At 41.2% G+C, this 17,665-nt stretch overlaps 1 protein-coding gene across 2 annotated transcripts in view; it reads right to left on the bottom strand.

The window, feature by feature from the left end:
• Positions 1–17,665, bottom strand: part of RAD18 (RAD18 E3 ubiquitin protein ligase) — a 108,615-nt gene that overhangs the window by 33,472 nt on the left and 57,478 nt on the right. For both annotated transcript variants that reach the window (XM_081902739.1, XM_081902740.1), the window contains exon 11: positions 13,890–14,052. In XM_081902739.1, the coding sequence (XP_081758865.1) occupies positions 13,890–14,052 (163 nt within the window). The remainder of the gene's footprint in view (positions 1–13,889; positions 14,053–17,665) is intronic.

Below are 17,665 nucleotides of genomic sequence, written 5' to 3'. Positions count from 1 at the left end.
AAATCTTGTAAATTTGTAAAATTATGCTTGGCTTGGAGAAAGGTTTACTCCTGCTCACTAGAACATACGACATCCAACTAAGATGCGGGAAGATTTCAGACAGGTAGCACAGGTAGAGCCAGTGTGGTGTAGTGGTTAAGAGTGGTAGTCTCGTAATCTGGGGAACCGGTTTCGCGTCTCCGCTCCTCCACCTGCAGCTGCTGGGTGACCTTGGGCCAGTCACGCTTCTTTGAAGGCTCTCAGCCCCACTCACCTCACAGAGTGTTTGTTATGGGGGAGGAAGGGAAAGGAGAATGTTAGCCGCTTTGAGACTCCTGAAGGGGAGTGAAAGGCGGGATATCAAATCCAAACTCTTCTTCTTCTTCTTCTTCTTCACACGGTGTTTGGTTGGAACTTGCTCCCACCAGAGGCAGCGATGGCCGCCAACTTTAATAGAGGATTAGACAAATTAATGAAGAGCAAAGCCATGAATGGCTAGTAGACACAACGGCTATGTTCCACCTCCACTGTCAGAGGCAGTATGCCTGTGAAGACCAGATGCTGGGAATGGCAGGTGGGCAGAGTGCTGTTGCATCCATGTTCTGCTTGAGGGCTTCTTCCCACAGGTATCTGTTTGGTCACTGTGAGAACAGGATGTTTCACTGCTCCAGCAGGCTCTTCCTATGTTCTTCTATTCACGAGATAAAGCTTTTCTTAAAAAAACCACTTCCACCTGATTATCTCAGGCATGACTAAGTCTGAAAAATTAATCAGAGTACAGCTGGAAATTTTCACATGGATTCTTTTAAAACCAAAATGGCAAGCGTTAACAACCCGTATCCTGAAGTGAAGACCTGAAGCAGGTAGATAAGATAAATGAGCCATAATTTTTGACAACGGGAGCAAGGATACAGTTTAGGAGGCAATTTATTAACTGCTAGGGTTTTGGTTTTTAAAAAATGAAAGGCTGGTTCAAATAACCAGCTACTTTTAAAAACTAGCTTTTAAAAATATTTAATTATCTCTCCAATACATACTTCTAATCATGTGTATATGTGTGTGTGTATTTATATATATATATATATATAGTGTGTGTGTGTGTGTGTGTGCGTGTGTGCGTGTAGTGTGTGTGTGTTTTCTCTCACACACAAACGCCTCTCTAAAAAAATTATAAATCTGTGTCCTATATTGGAAATACAATTGCCTATTTTGCCTTGTCAGCAGATGCAGTAGATGTAATTTTGACCTCAACTGCAGAAACCTAGATTAAATTTCACATTCATCACTTAAAAACAGATTATTTAAGACATCCCAGCCCCATCTATATGATAGCTATTAAAAGATGCCATTTTTTTACATCACTAATAAAAGTTCTTTTCTGTCAGATACCTGCTATAGATCAAAGCATTATCTCTCCCATACATTTCATTTTCTAGAATTGCTTCAACTCTTAATAAATACCTTCTATATTTAAAAAATGCTAGGTGATTCAAAGTTAATCAAATACACGAAGAACACATAACTGTCTTTGCTATCTAATACTTCATGAAAGTTTTAACATTCTATAAAAAGAATCTTGGGGTTTGAACAATTTTCAGCTTCTCACATGCCAGAAAGTGATAGTACCCAATTTTCAATTTCGTTGGGAAGCCTGAGGAATCTATCATTACCAACTTTTTTGAAATCTTATTTCCAATTATACTTCTCTTACAAAAAAATAATATTTTAAACAGCAAGCCTAGGTAGAGCGTACTTGCTATTTTTACGCAGCAGATTTTTATGACTGGCTGTAGCAACGTCTCTCAGCAAGACAAAGGAAGGATTTCAACATTGTGTGCTTCTGATTGTTGCATCAGGACAAGCACTTGAGCTAGTGCACTGGGTTAATTGAACCAGGGCCCAATGGTGTTGACTGGCCATCAAAAGTCATATTGCAAACTTGTGATTTCTGTTTGCATTTACACTAACTTCTCATTTCTCAATGAGATTTAAATCCTGTCTAGCCGCCCCCAAAGAGACCTCAGTGTTGCTTACAACATACCAAGAAAAACATATAGCGATAAATTATCCACAATAAGATTGAGGGCACAAGGAGAAGGGGACGACAGAGGACGAGATGGTTGGACAGTGTTCTCACAGCTACCAGCATGAGTTTGACCAAACTGCGGGAGGCAGTGGAAGACAGGAGTGCCTGGCGTGCTCTGGTCCATGGGGTCACAAAAAATCGGACATGACTAAACGACTAAACAACAACAAAGATTGCTACCAAACACAAGATCCTAAAAACAGCCTATTCAGTTCTGCCAAGAGTGGCTAAAGTCACACTCTCCCTTCTTGATCTCATTAAGCGGCCAGATTACCCTTCACCCCAGGGCACCATTCTCTTCAGTTCTCCCTCACCCTCACCTTCAGTATTATTATAATTAATAAGATAAATCAACTGTGGTTTAATGTTGCAGCCACATGCATTCAATGTGGCACTGGAGTGCTCACCAAAAAAGCACTTTCTCGAGAGCAGCCAACATTTATTTATATATTTTAAAGCATTTATATACAACTTAATATTTTAAAAATCTCTAAGCAGCATACAATATAAAAACAACCAGCATCATTGAAAACAAGATGCATCCTAAAACCAATAAAACAGCAAGATAAAAACATACAGATCCAAAAATCTCTGGGGGAGATTTATAGTACTAGTCACTACTCTCCCCCCCCCCCAATTAAATAGACTCCATGTTGATGTTGATGTGATTCTTGAATGTTTTTTTTAAAAAAACCATCTCACAAATCCACAGTTTTTGTCTAAGAACTGTGAGGTGAGCAGTCAAGAAGTTCAGTCTCCATTGCTCACGCTAAAAAGTTCGCTCCGAAACTGTCCGTAGAGTTTAAGAATTTATTCAGTTCAGTGTCTTGGCAGATGTTTATGGGGAATCACAGTAATCCTGGTAAATGAAATGCATCCGAGAAGAGCTAATGAAGTTTAGAACTGAGTTCTTAGCTTACTACATAATGTCTTAATTTGTGAGAGGCTTGTATGACTGCTTGAAACGGTAATTCCTTACGCAAACCCATATCTGAAGAAGTGTGCATGCACACGAAAGCTTATACCCAGAACAAACTTAGTTGGTCTCTAAGGAGCTACTGGACTATTTTTTAATTTTTAATTTCCATTTCACCTGGTTGATATTTTCAACCAATTTTATTTGGTCCACAGCACCGTTCTTCGGTTAAAACAAAACTTAAAATGAGGCACAAGCTTTCAGCACCAAATGACCTAATAGCAAGACTATTTTCTCTATAGGAAGCACTAATGGTACAGTGCTATGCCTCTGTGAACTCCATTATACCCATTAACAAGTAACGATTGCAAGCTTTTAACTGAGCCACTGAACACCCAATCCACAAGTTGTTGTTGTTATTATTATTATTATTATTATTAAGAATGAAAAGAGCAAAATGTTTTGCAAGACAACCATTTGCCATCATGATAGAGCTTTGCTGCTTTGCTTTCTGGGAATTTTAGAAATTCTGCAAGAAAGACTGCAAGTATGCAAGCTCCTCTTCGCCCAAATAACCAGCAATAAATATTCTGACAAGAATGACTTGACCAAAAAAAATAAAAAAAAATAAGGAGGCTTCTTATCAACGAGAATAGTGCGGTCAGCTTAGAGTTAGACACTTTCAGTTAAATCCTTGGCCATCTGTCAGGCATTTAGCCGTGATTCCTGCAATGCAGGGGGTTAGACTAGATTACTCTTGGGATCTTGTCCAACTCTACAGTTCTGTGATTCCACTTCCACCTCTGTTTTGTACTATATTCTTGCATTTTCAGGATTCTCAAGCCCATTAAGTGTATTTCTAAGAACTACTGGTATTCCTACTATGCCAGTTGGAGGTTTAAGTGACACAAAAACGGAACTGCACAATGAACACCCCTAGCAGCCCTCCTCGCACGCGGCACGTCAAAACAGAAATTCCCAAGACGCTGTCTAGTCTCCACAACAATGCCTAAGAGAGTTTCTTTCTTATACTTAAAAGCCTTAAAAGTACTGATGTTTCAGGATTTAAATATAATATTCCAACTCTAAATATTCTCACCCAGCAGAGCTATAAAGACCCTAAATGGCACTTTTTACGTCGGCTGCTGCTGAGGTGGTCCTGTTGCTTGTCTGCCGAAAAAGGCAGCTGACACCACTCTCAAGTGCATCACTGCGCTTGGATTTTTGTCACTGCATTTGGCTGACCCCACAAACATCCCTCCACCCCACCAGCTGTAACACGTCCCTTGGCAAGATGAGGCAAGCAGATTTAATATTGCAAAACTTCTGCTAGTAAAATGCCTTGCTAACATGCTCAATGCTGTCAACAACTCCATGTTTTTACTTAATAGGACCACTTCTGCCTAACCAGACAGTGCATAAAAATCCATGTTTTTCTTATATATAAACAATTGAATTAATACATTATATCTATCTATCTATCTATCTATCTATCTATCTATCTATGATTTTGGCTTAGATCCAAAGTGCATCTTCAGCCCTTGATCATAAAAGGTTTATTTTACACTTGAGGTTTGTATGAGAAAGGCAAAACTAGTCCAAAGGTGGTGTTCTGCTTGCTCTAAAGCAGGGTTTTCAAAACTTGGGTCTCCAACTGTTATTGGACTACAATTCCCATCAGTCAAAACAAAAAAAAATTCCTTCCAGTAGCACCTTAAAGACCAACTAAGTTAGTTCTTGGTATGAGCTTTCGTGTGCATGCACACTTCTTCAGATGGTATCTGAAGAAGTGTGCATGCACACGAAAGCTCATACCAAGAACTAACTTAGTTGGTCTTTAAGGTGCTACTGGAAGGGTATCTGAAGAAGTGTGCATGCACACGAAAGCTCATACCAAGAACTAACTTAGTTGGTCTTTAAGGTGCTACTGGAAGGAATTTTTTTTGTTTTGACTATGGCAGACCAACACGGCTACCTATCTGTAACTAATTCCCATCAGGTCAGGGATGATGGGAATTGTAAGCCAAAATCAGCCGGGGACCCAGGTTTAGGAAACACTGCTTTAAACCTTGTGCAGCAGAAAAAAAGGAGGTGATGTGGGAACAAGAAGAGAAAGCCTTAAGATGCACTAAAGTACAATTTATTCAGTTAATCTTAGCCGGATAAATGACTAAATAGTATGCAAAAGTTGTGCAATCATTTCTATGTTCAGAAGCATGAGAATGGTGATAGAACAGACCTATAGCACCATATCTACTTCTGCACTAACTCTTGTTAACTTTTTGTGAAAAGGCACTAGCGGCTACTTTCCTTCAGTTCATGATTATTTCAACCCAACATCTGTGTGTGTGTGTGTAGATTTTTTTAAATGAATGGGTGGAATCCAACTGGTGCACTATCTCACGGAACGGACTGCAATCCATCAGAGGCATCAACACGATAATCTTTACTGTCATTGTCCCATACAGAACAACGAAATTGAAAAAATCTACACCAGACATTCAAAAACCAGCAAGCCGGCTGTCTCAGCTATCCCAGCCTGGTTAGCCCCCTAAAAACTCTGATATCCCATAATTAAATACAATATACTTCCATAGAGACTACCTTACACTGTGTTTAAAACCAAGAGACAAAACCAAGGGACAAGAGGGAAGGAATTTTTTGCTAAATTTGCCTTTCTCCTTGTTACCTGCTATGCCACCTTCCAGCCTGTTCTACAGGGCCCTCCAACTCTTTGAATCTGTTTTTGGTGGGAGCTGCAAGGAAGAGGTAGAAATTAAAAATCACCTTCCCTCACCTTCCATTAGCAGGTGTCTCTGCTACCATGAGCATAGGGGAGCCACTTACATTCCACCCTGTCTTATTCCTTTTAAAATAAAACTGGGAAAATATCCCTAGAATGCAATCATACTTAAGTGCCATTAAAAAAAAAAGAATATACTGCAAATTTGGGTTCAAGGTTCCATATGTTATTGTTAATATGCTGCTGCAAATCCATGCCCATGTCTAATACAGTAAGCCTGTAACTTATGCACATATAACTTGCGCACTTGGCAAGAACAACAAAATTTTTAAAAATCAAATGAAAAGGGGGTGGAATAGGGAGCGGGCGTCCAGGAAAAAAAGACTTTGGCAATCACACCTGCTATTGCATCCAATGTGTTTTGAGTTTAAGCGCAATCCTTGGATCATAACCCCCATGTAAGTTGAGGGCTTGCTGTACCTGAAGTGCTTATGAACTGAATGTGAAAGAGTACAATTATTATTTATTAGTAGAGTTTGGTTTTGAAAACATCAAATGTGACAGTTGTTTCTCTTCCCGCCCCCCTGCAAGTTCCCAAAAATGTACATCACTTTCAAGATGATTATTTCTGCCATTGGTAAACTTAGCTAAAGGGACAATAGAGACCACTCAGTGCTTATCACTCTGTGATTGAAACCCACCTTGAAGATAGGACAGCTATGCACATGGGATATGTAAAGAACAGGAATAAGCAGCTGTTCCATCTTCTTCACTTGACTAACACCCCACAGCTGCCTAATCCTATTTTTAAACAGTTTACACCTGAGAGAGACTTTTTCCTCCCAAATGGCCAGTAAAATCAAGCGGTGGTAATTGCTGTGAGGTTTAAGATTTCATATCTCTTCCTCTTCTTCTTCAACCTACAGATTGTTCATTAAGCAAAAGGAACAAAGATTTGCACAGTACTTCCAACGTGGTTGAAAGGAATTACTTCAAAAGATACGATAAATATTTCATTTTGTGTTCTAAACCAGTTAAAACTAATTTTGTACAGCGGGGTATCTGAAAGATGTTGAAAATGATTTGAGATCAGAAGCAGAGGTGGGTAATAACGGGGGGGGGGGTGACCTTTAAATCTACATAATACAACAATTCATTTTAAATTAACGCTGAGTAAACATGGTAAGCAGCTGTCTTACAAGTAACAAGTGATGTGGAGCAAAGGAAGCCGCTTCTGCAGGTTTTCTACCAAAGGGGTACATTAAGTGACCCCCCACCCTACATAACAATAACAATACAGTCATAACTTGGGTTGAAGTAGCTTCGGGATCAGTATTTTCGGGTTGCGCTCCGCAGCGACCCGGAAGTAACAGAGCATGTTACTTCTGGGTTTCGCCGCTCACGCATGCACAGACGGTCAAAATGATGTCACGTGCATGCGCTGATGCGGGTTGTGTTCACTTCAGGATGCGAACAGGGCTCCGAAACAGATCCCATTCGCATCCAGAGGTACCACTGTGATGTAGAACCATATACACAATATACATTGTACATATTACATACAATATAAAAATTACATTGGACCATTATAATTAGATGGTCTGCATCACGTTTGGGAGTTTGAATGACAAAGAAGAGAAGAGACTTAGTAAGACCAGCTCCTCCAGATGCAAAATAAAACCTGGAACTCAAGTCTGAGGTTTGGCACAGCTGCAAACACAGCTGCAACACAGGATCCCTTGTGGTGTGAGAAATCACAGAAAAGGCTGTGTGTTGTTCTTCAGAGGATCTCTCAGAATGACTGACAGAGAAAATGCAAAGGTGGAGCAAGTTGCTTCATTTTTCCCCTTTGGAAAATTTTGCTTATACAAACTGCCCTGCTAGAAAACTCACTGATGTGTGTTGGTTACAATACTAAGATTTACTTAGGCTGGCAAGTTAGAACAAATGTATAACTGAAATTTGCACCAACCAAGTTTGCACTTTGGGACCTGGCAGTCAATAGCAAAAGCCCCAACCCAATCCCCCCCCCCGAAAAAAAACTTGCCCCAGCCCTTAAGGTCTTTACTGGCCCAACTAGAACAAGGGAATGCTACCCCCTGAGGATGCAATGCAAGGTTTCCTTGGTGCCTTTCTCACCTTTAAAACCTCTCACATTTCCTGCTTGTTACAATGCAGTCCTTTCACCAAAAAGACTTGGACACAGAAATACTAAATACCAAAGAAAAGAAAGAGGCATTCAGGATTGATAAGAATGAAAGTCCTGAAATGTTTTGCAATACAGATTTGCCACGGAGACAGAGGTCTAAAACCATTTGTATGCATATGTTTAGATTCTGACCACACTTATTCTGCATTTGTGTCTTTTAGTTTCTTGATTCCCAGAAAATGTGTTTAGAACAGGATTAGAGGCAATGTTTGTGAATTATCTTTGTAAAAAGACATGTGGCTTAAATTTGATGAAAAAGAAGAAAGGAAGGAAGGAAGGAAGGAAGGAAGGAAGGAAGGAAGGAAGGAAGGAAGGAAGGAAGGCGGGCTCAAAAGGAAGGAAGGAAGGAAGGCTCAAAAGCTCAGAAAGCTCTTTCAGAAAGAAAATGTGTGGCCAACAGCTCTGCAATGCCACCAAAGGCCTAGAAAACTTACATGGCTATAAGCAACAGTAAATGCTCTGAATAAGAGGAAGCACTATTTTAAATTCTAGTGCATTTATTTTTGTATGGAACATAGAGTAGCAAATGTATTTTAGAATAAAAACAAATTATTGCTAACTGAGTAGTTGCACTATTGAAGACAATATAGGTACAATACAAGAATAAGGTACCTATGCACTTAGATCATGGAATGTAACGTTATGAAGCAGTGTTTTAATGATGAATCCATCCTTCCTTCTCAACGTACCATTTACAACCACTATTTCAGTGCCCCAATCAGTTTTGAAATTAAGATAGTATTTAACTGCAGAACATCTCCATGGTCATGGAAACCAGAAAGGGTTCCAAACTGAAATCACCATGACGTATAGATTATAAAAGATTGCAAACTGATTGCACAATTAGAAGTAAAACAGCAACCACACTAATAAAAAACAGCACTTTTTTAAGTGGGGGGGGGAGGAAGAGTCTGGGCTGGTTGTGTTTGAAACAGTTTACTTTTAGGCGGGGGCGGGGTGTCTCTTGCCATTTTCTACTGTTCGATAACACCAAATAAAGTATGAATCAATTTTGAATCTGAGAAAGAAATACTGGAACCCAATCTTTTCAGAGCAAAAAGACTGCCACTAAGCATTTAATATTGAACAAAAACTCGGGATCAAATAATAGCAGGCTGTGAAAATAAAGGTTTATAATCAGCATCCAACATAAGAAGCACACTAAGTTGTAAACTCCCGGTATGTTGTGAGAAATTGAAGGCTTATGTGAGGCCCAAAGGTTTCTTTATTTGAACCCCACCTTTCGTCAGTTGCGGAACTCATGAGAACCAGTGTGGTATAGAGGTACAGTGGTACCTCAGGTTACATACGCTTCAGGTTACAGACTCCGCTAACCCAGAAATAGTGCTTCAGGTTAAGAACTTTGCTTCAGGATGAGAACAGAAATTGTGCTCTGGTGGCGCGGCAGCAGCGGGAGGCCCCATTAGCTAAAGTGGTGCTTCAGGTTAAGCACAGTTTCAGGTTAAGAACGGACCTCCGGAACGAATTAAGTACTTAACCCGAGGTACCACTGTACTAGACTAAGTCCAGGGTTCAAATCCTCACTCGGTCATGAAGCTCACTTGGCCAGTCAGTCGCTCTCAGGCTGACCTACCTCACAGGGTTGTTGTGAGGATAAAATGGGGAGAACTATGTACACCACCTTGAGGTAAAGGTGGGATTTAGATGTAATAAACAAACAAACAAGTAAGAAGCTTTATATGGAGTTCCCAGGCACTCATCAGAGCTAAACCTTCTTAGCTTTAGTAAAGTGTCTGAATCAAGTTCCCTTATCTCCCAATGATGCATCTGGCCTGCTTTCTCGATTCAGACTCCACTGAGGCTGGGTGATCCTGCAATTTTATCATTCACAGACTCCTGATGCAGCCACATCAGAACTACCCACCTTCAGAGGCTGCACATTTTATATTTGCATGGTTCACTGCCGTAGGCTTGCCTCTTTCTAAACCAGGTAACCCTCCTTGCTAGCTGCTCACTTGTTTACTTTTCAAAACAGCAGCCTTCTTTATGTTGTGCAATACTGAACTTTTATTTCCAGCTCTACAATGGCTTTAACTATTAAAGCTATGGTTTTTCCAGTAGTGATATATGGAAGTGAGAGCTGGACCATAAAGAAGGCTGATCGCCGAAGAATTGATGCTTTTGAATTATGGTGCTGGAGGAGACTCTTGAGAGTCCCATGGACTGCAAGAAGATCAAACCCCTCCATCCTTAAGGAAATCAGCCCTGAGTGCTCACTGGAAGGACAGATCATGAAGCTGAGGCTCCAATACTTTGGCCACCTCATGAGAAGAGAAGACTCCCTGGAAAAGACCCTGATGTTGGGAAAGATGGAGGGCACAAGGAGAAGGGGACGACAGAGGACGAGATGGTTGGACAGTGTTCTCAAAGCTACAAACATGAGCTTGACCAAACTGCGGGAGGCAGTGCAAGACAAGAGTGCCTAGCGTGCTCTGGTCCATGAGGTCACAAAGAGTCAGACACGACTAAATGACTAAACAACAGCAACTACAATGGCATTATTTTTTAGATGTGGAAACCAGAACAGGAGACACTATTCCAAGCGCAGTCAAACCATATTTGTACAGCAGCATTAGTATATAGTCAATTTCATTTTCAGTCCCTTTCCTAATGATACCTAACAAGGAATATGCCTCTTTTCACAGCTGCTGCACCCTGGGTCAACATCTTCATCAAGCTATCCACCTTGATTCCATTATCTCTTTCCTGCTCAATCACCTTTAGTTCAGTGTAAAGCCCGTGTGGGGAAACTTTTGGCCTTCCAGATGTTGGTGAACTACAACTCTCATAATCTCTTGGCATTGGCCATTCTTGCTGAGACTGATTGGAGTTGTAATTAAGCAATTCGTGAACAAGAATCACGTGTCCCATGGGAAGAGGCCACTTTCTACATCCCTCTATTGAGAAAACTGTAATATTCTCTACTTTCCTTTCTTAAACCAGTTACTGAGCCATAAGTCTAATTGTTTAATTGACACTGAAATGGAGAATGTCTATGTGTATTGCTGAAAGGGTTTAACTGGAAGATTCCATTGAATCTAAAGAGAAGCAACAAGAGCTCTCTGAGCTCCTTGACAGGTTGTTAATTAACAGTTATTGTTCTCTGGTAGCTCTGAGGAGGTGTTTAACTTTAGATGACATGGGAGGCCACTGAATTGCAAACTCGCCATCTTGGAAGGGTGGTGGCTGGAGACTTTGTTCCTAGGTTCCATGGAAGTAGGATGTAAATAGTGAAGCACTTCAGGAACACACAGCCTCGGACTGTAATGGGGCGAGAACCATAGAATCGGAAGGGACCCTAAGGGTCATCTAGTCCAACCCCCTGTAATGCAGGAATCTCAGAGAGACAGAATTTTGATCTAGATTCTGATGCTGAGCCTATGCTGCCCTAAACCTATTGTTATGGAACTGTTTGGATGTATCATTTCCTTTTTTTTGTTTTGAAGAAAGTTCTGCAAGTAAAGTTTTGAATAATATCTAATAGGTCTGGACAATGCTTCATTCCAAAAAGAGTCAGTTTTTATTCATCCATTCTCTTCAAGCTGTGCAATATTAATACCTGCAATAAAGAGTTCTTGTCCTCTTACCCCATGTCTGTTAAGTTGATTTGGAAGTTTACTTTGAAAATCCAAATACACAGCTCCTAGCCACATGCTTAATGACTCTCTGAAAGGACTCTATAAAGTTGGTCAGACAATATTAACCCTTGCATAAGCCATGTTGATCCTCAGCAAGACGTGTTCTTCTAATATGGCAATTCTGTCTTTAATAATGCTTTCCAACCATTTCCCCAAAACAATGTTAAGGTAATCAGCCTGCAACTTCATGGATCACTTTTTAAAAGGTGGAACTACATTGGCCACTTTCCAGTCCTCAAGTATGGAGGCTGATCTTACAAACAAGTTACATCTGTTTTTTGTAAGAACGCCAACAGCTTCACATCTGAGTTCTTTAAAAACTCTTGGAAGGGTACCATCTTGACTTGGTGATTTGTTGGTTTTTAATTCATCAACCCCTGACATATCCAGTTAAAAGGATCAGGTAGCAGATGATATGAAAGAGACCCTGCAAATTTGCTGCCAGTTGGAGTAGACAATACTGGCTTTGTACAAGGCAGATTCCTCTGTGCCTTTCTTCCTAAAATAAGCTGCCACTGCAAGAATGGCTGTGAATGCATTTGTTTCTGCTAGTTGATGGCTCGTAAAATTTGACTTTTCAGACACAGACACAAGAGGCACAACTTTCCTCAAAGTCATAGCCAAAAATGGATTTTAAAAACTATACTAACAATGGTCTGCGATTTGACTGCAGTACATAGGGACAAACATTCTGCTAGCCAGAGATATGGTAGCAATGGGAAACATCTGTTCCTTAAAACATGTTGCAAATTTACATTTTCAAAAGCTGTTTTCTCAGAACGCCATGGTCATTGCCAAGTTTCCCCCTCAAAATTCTTTCACATACTTTACATTCTCATGTGCATTTCTGTTTAATTATTCTCTTTTGTATTAAAAACAAATATGAAAGTCAAGTAAAGGTCACCCATGAAGCATGAAGGGACAAATCATGTGCACATGGGGGCCCCAAGGTAAAGACACCAACCCATAGCTGAACAATATGAAATCATGCCAAAGGTGTAAAGAAATTGCAAAAGACCTTAATTAACTCCCCAATACTCCCAAGCTGCAGTGTCAGAAAGGCACAAGCCTTATTAAGATGGGTTTTTATTATTCTTATTCTTATTTTAACTTCAGAGTTTCTTTGCATGTTTTAACTACAAATTTTCAAAGGAATGATCATAGCTCAGTAGTAGATTACACGTTCTGCAAAGAGAAGGTCCTCAGCATTACCAGGCAGGGCTCAGAGAAAACTTCCCTTCAGAGGCCTTGGAGAGCTACTGCTACTCAATGTAAAACAAGGGGGAAAGAACCTGATGGCCTCCAGTTGTCGCTGGACTAAATTTCCATCAATCTCAGCCAATACGACCAATGGTCGGGGATAATCAGTTTAATAAGCACGTTTCCCTGCCTCTCAAGTAAATAATACTGAGCTTGGAAGATTGGTGGTCTGACTGAAACAGCCTGCAAGTTGGAACACAACACATTCATGGAAGAGATAATGGGATAATGCACTTAAGTCCACTTTCAGGTGGAAAGAAAACACTGGCTGAGAGACAAAGTATTCACAATGAATTCTGGGAGCAGTAGGCATTTTGGGAGTATGTTTCTTCAAGAGAATTCCACCCCAATTCCATAGCATCTAAACATAGCTCAGATGGTTAGAGCATGGTGATGATAATGCCAAGGTTGCAGGTTCGATCCTCGTAAGGGACAGCTGCATATTCCTGCACTGCAGGGGGCTGGACTAGATGATCCTCAAGGTCCCTTCCAACTCTACAATTTTATGATTCTATGACTTTCCAAAGCAGGCTGTAATATGCCATTAAACTCTGCTGTTCTCTGTCCTGTAAAAGTAAAGGTACACCTGACTGTTGGGTCCAGTCGCAGACGACTCTGGAGTTGCGTGCTCATCTTGCTCTACAGGCCAAGGAAGCCGGCTTTTGTCCGCAGACAGCTTCCGGGTCATGTGGCCAGCATGACTAAGCCGCTTCTGGCAAACCAGAGCAGCGCACGGAAATGCCGTTTACTTTCCCGCCGGAGCAGTACCTATTTATCTACTTGCACTTGGCGTGCTTACAAACTGCTAGGTGGGGAGGAGCTGGGACTGAACAACGGGAGCTGACCCCATCGCGGGGGTTTGAACCGCCGATCTTCTGATCAGCAAGCCCTAGCGCCACCCGCATCTCTCTCTGTGCCCTGTAATTACCTATATAAATGAAGTCTTCTCACCTTCAACATTCATCTTACACTTATGGTCTCATGCCCTGTGATGAGAAAAGGCAATACAAACCCAAAAGGCTTTCATGCAAACAAACCTGCTTGAAGATTCAGAGAACTGATGGGAGGAAGTAGGAGACAATCCTCTGACTTCAGAGTAATCAGGAGGCTGGCTTCCTCCACAATCGAGAGCATCTATTTTGAAAGAGGGATCTGTATGGGGGGCCAGGTCTGCTTGTTCTTCGACACTCAGTTTTTCTCCTAGAAAGAAAGAAAAAAAGCACAACCTAAAGGAAAGTAAATTGACTCAGCAACTGTTCAATTGATCCCCCCCCCCAACAATGTACCTATAGTCTTCTGCGTATAACTAGAACATGCAGAGATGAAAACACTGGGCTTTTGTGACTTGCACATTGCACGGCCCTTTTAAAAATCCATACTTTATAATAAACTTCTTATGGTGAGACTTCAACAACTGTTTCAGCAATGTCTCTCTATATATATCTGCCTCCACAGAGGCTCAGTGTTAAAGTGAAATGAGAAATTACAAGGAATGGATTTCTCTCCCTACTGCAAAACAACAACTACTGCACAAACAGCCAATGCGAGTGAGTGGAATGCATGTGTTGTTGTATGAGTGAGATGTGGGGTTTTTTCCAATCACAAGATGAAACGAGGATAGAGAAAACTAGAAAAAAAGAAGCACTCTCAGTGATGGCTCTGAATTATTCTCCTCATAATCACTGATCACAGAAGTCATGTGGTGTTAAAGCTTTGTAACTCAAATATTATCTGGGTGCTCTTCAGCAAAGCTTTAGAATTACCACTCTTAGCCCTCTGCATAGCACAATTAATGTCCAATGGCTTGACTCCCAAAGTGCAATTGCATGAGGGGAAGGTAATTTTGCTCAGGCAAGGAAGAATCCACAGTTTTCACCAATTTCTCAGACCCGCTTCAGTTCCCAACCCCATCCTTCAGGGGCAGCTTTTCAAGAAGGCTGGGGTGGGTGGGGGCTGCACCGAATGGGGAAAGGCAAGAAAGCTGCAAGTGGAAGTTAGGATCCAAGCCAATATATCAGCACACAATATTTACAGTACATTAAAAAAAAAATCCTGTTGCTCAAATGCTTATGACCTCCATTTTACAAATGGAGAACCAGGAATGGCTCACCTTGACAGAACATGCCAAGAAAGCTCATTGCTGAGCTGTAACAAACCATGGTAATCAGAGGCCTAAAGCCATTCAATAGACCTTATTGGCTTAGGTATAATGGATACAATTAGGTATTCTATCACCTATTGTTATTAACTGGAAAACAGTGTTCTCCACATGTTGTTGGACTACAGCTCCCGTTGTCCTTGACCATGCCATACTGGCTGGGGCTGATGTACGACAACTCCCATCAGTACTACAACAACATATGGAGGGAACTATGCTGATCCTTGATCTCATGGTACACCCTTTCCATAGCACTGCAATGGAAGAATAGTGCACGCTTGGCAAATCCACATCGGGATCAACTCTCGCCTGGAAACCAATGTCCCCACCGTGAAAGGATGTGTGAATCCAAAATTGGCCTCCACAGTCACTTGCGGACTCCTTGTTAAAACCGTGTTTATGGAAAACAATCTTACTCGGCTATGAGTGATCGCCAAAGAAGAAGAAGAAAACTCCCATCAGTACTACAACAAGGGAAACAGTGTTGCCCTAGAACAGGCTCCCTCAACCTCGGCCCTCCAGATGTTTTGAGACTACAATTCCCATCATCCCTGACCACTGGTCCTGCTAGCTAGGGATCGTGGGAGTTGTAGGCCAAAAACACCTGGAGGGCCAAGTCTGAGGAAGCCTGCCCTAGAAGATAAGCTGCATGAAGCCGCTAGCCAAGTTCTGTGGCTTGCCGGATATTTGCCAGTCCCAAGGCAAGCCACAAGAAGGACACTTGTCAGCCCCCTGATGGGGCACCAGAAATCACCAGTGGTCTGTATTGGGACATTAGCTGCGCAGGCATGATTTAAGATATGCCTTGAAACCAAAGGGGATCTAGCGGCACCCACATTTCAGTTCTGCCTCTGCTGTGGACCCACACTTTGATTCCCAATTCTTTGTAAACCGCTTTGTGATATTTTCTGGTGAAAAGTGATTTATAAACTTCCAACCCTACAATTCGATAATTCTATGAAATAAGTAACACTACAACGCAATCGGCTGGGATAGCTCAGTCCGTAGAGCATGAGACTCTTACTCTCACGGTCATGGGTTCGAGCCCCACATTGGACAAAAAGATTCCTGAACTGCAGGGGGTTGGACTAAATGACCCTTGTGGTCCCTTTCCAACTCTACAATTCTATGATTCTAATACCTACAGTGTCACCATGCTTTTAAAGAACTATGCCATCTGTTGTAAAGGAGATAATTGTGAACATTTGTTGACCTTGTAGGTCACCCTCGTATTGTGGCTTTTATTATGTTATCTAAATGTGTTGATAGGTTTGCTAGTTTTTTTGCAAAACAATCCTTCTAAAAAGAGTGCAGAGAGAGAGGAATGTAAGTTTGGACTTCTTCCATCCAATAATATTTCGAAATATACAAAGCGGGACAACTATCGCCAAACAGGCTAAACGTGATAACTTTTATTCTTGGAAGCATCTCAAGCTTGCTTTGGCTTCAAGAACTGCATACGATGTCAGTGATAAGGTTCAAAAAACATCTTGGTATTTCTATTTATTTTTATTCAAGAGGGCTTTTGCTAAGTGAAACAAGTCAAGAGCCTCTGACAGGACAAAATAGCAATCTTGTTAACTTGAGAAGGGCTGGGGTTTAGACAACTTAAACGAAACCAACTGCCAACATGAAAATGCAAAAGATGCAGTCAAAAATGAGGCTCCCCATATATGGGATAAAAATAACAACCATAATAATTTTAATAACAAGCCAAGATCAAAAAACACAGTTTGATTCTGGTTTGCATTATCTAACTTTGATCAGAACAGCCCAGAGTTTCTGAATTCAGAACACATAGGATGTGTTCTGATGTGTGTCTGAACCAGCCTGGGATCTGAAAGAAAGATTATTTTGAATTACTGGTAGTCAACATAGAATAAAAGTAAGGTTCGGTGTAATAATTCCCCCCTGAGCCGCAAGTCCACAATGTACTAAATTATACCACACATTTCAGGCCCCATCATGGTTAAAGTATCCACTAAGCAAGGAGCAGAAATGCCTTCCTATGTCAAGGGCTAATAAGGAAATCTGAAGTTTCCAACAAGTGGTTTTACATGCTCACATTTAAAAGAGAGAGCTGATTCTAATGAAACGCTGACAATGGCCGATGTTGAAATACAGTAAGCTCACAACTTACATGCATTTAACTTATGTGCATTCAGCTTTACAGGCTTGGCAAAAAAATAATAAGAAGAAAGGTGGCGGGGGCAGAAGTCTAGGGGGAAAGACTCTGGCAATCCTACCTACCACTGGTGTTTTGCCTATATGCAGTTTTGGCTTTAGGAGCAATCCCTGGAATGTAAACCTCGCATAAGTTGAGGACTTATTGTACTACCTTTCCAGACTCAGCTTAGAATACACTTACATAAATACAATAATAATCTGGCTTAAAGTTAGGCAAATATTTCAGAAACCTGTCAAACCAAGCTCTTGGAAAATCAAGCTTCTGTTCTTTGAACAATTAATATTCAACATTAGTAAAGGTAAAGGGACCCCTGACCATTCGGTCCAGTCATGGCCGACTCTGGGGTTGAGGCGCTCATCTCGCTTTATTGGCCGAGGGAGCCGGTGTACAGCTTCCAGGTCATATGGCCAGCATGACTAAACCACTTCTGGCGAACCAGAGCAGCGCACAGAAACGCCAGACATGAA

Source organism: Podarcis melisellensis (assembly GCF_964234715.1).
Source record: "Podarcis melisellensis genome assembly, chromosome: 2".
NCBI classification, from domain to species: Eukaryota; Metazoa; Chordata; class Lepidosauria; order Squamata; family Lacertidae; genus Podarcis; species Podarcis melisellensis.
Note: the sequence above shows the minus strand (reverse complement) of the source record. Positions and strands in the feature narration are given on the sequence as shown.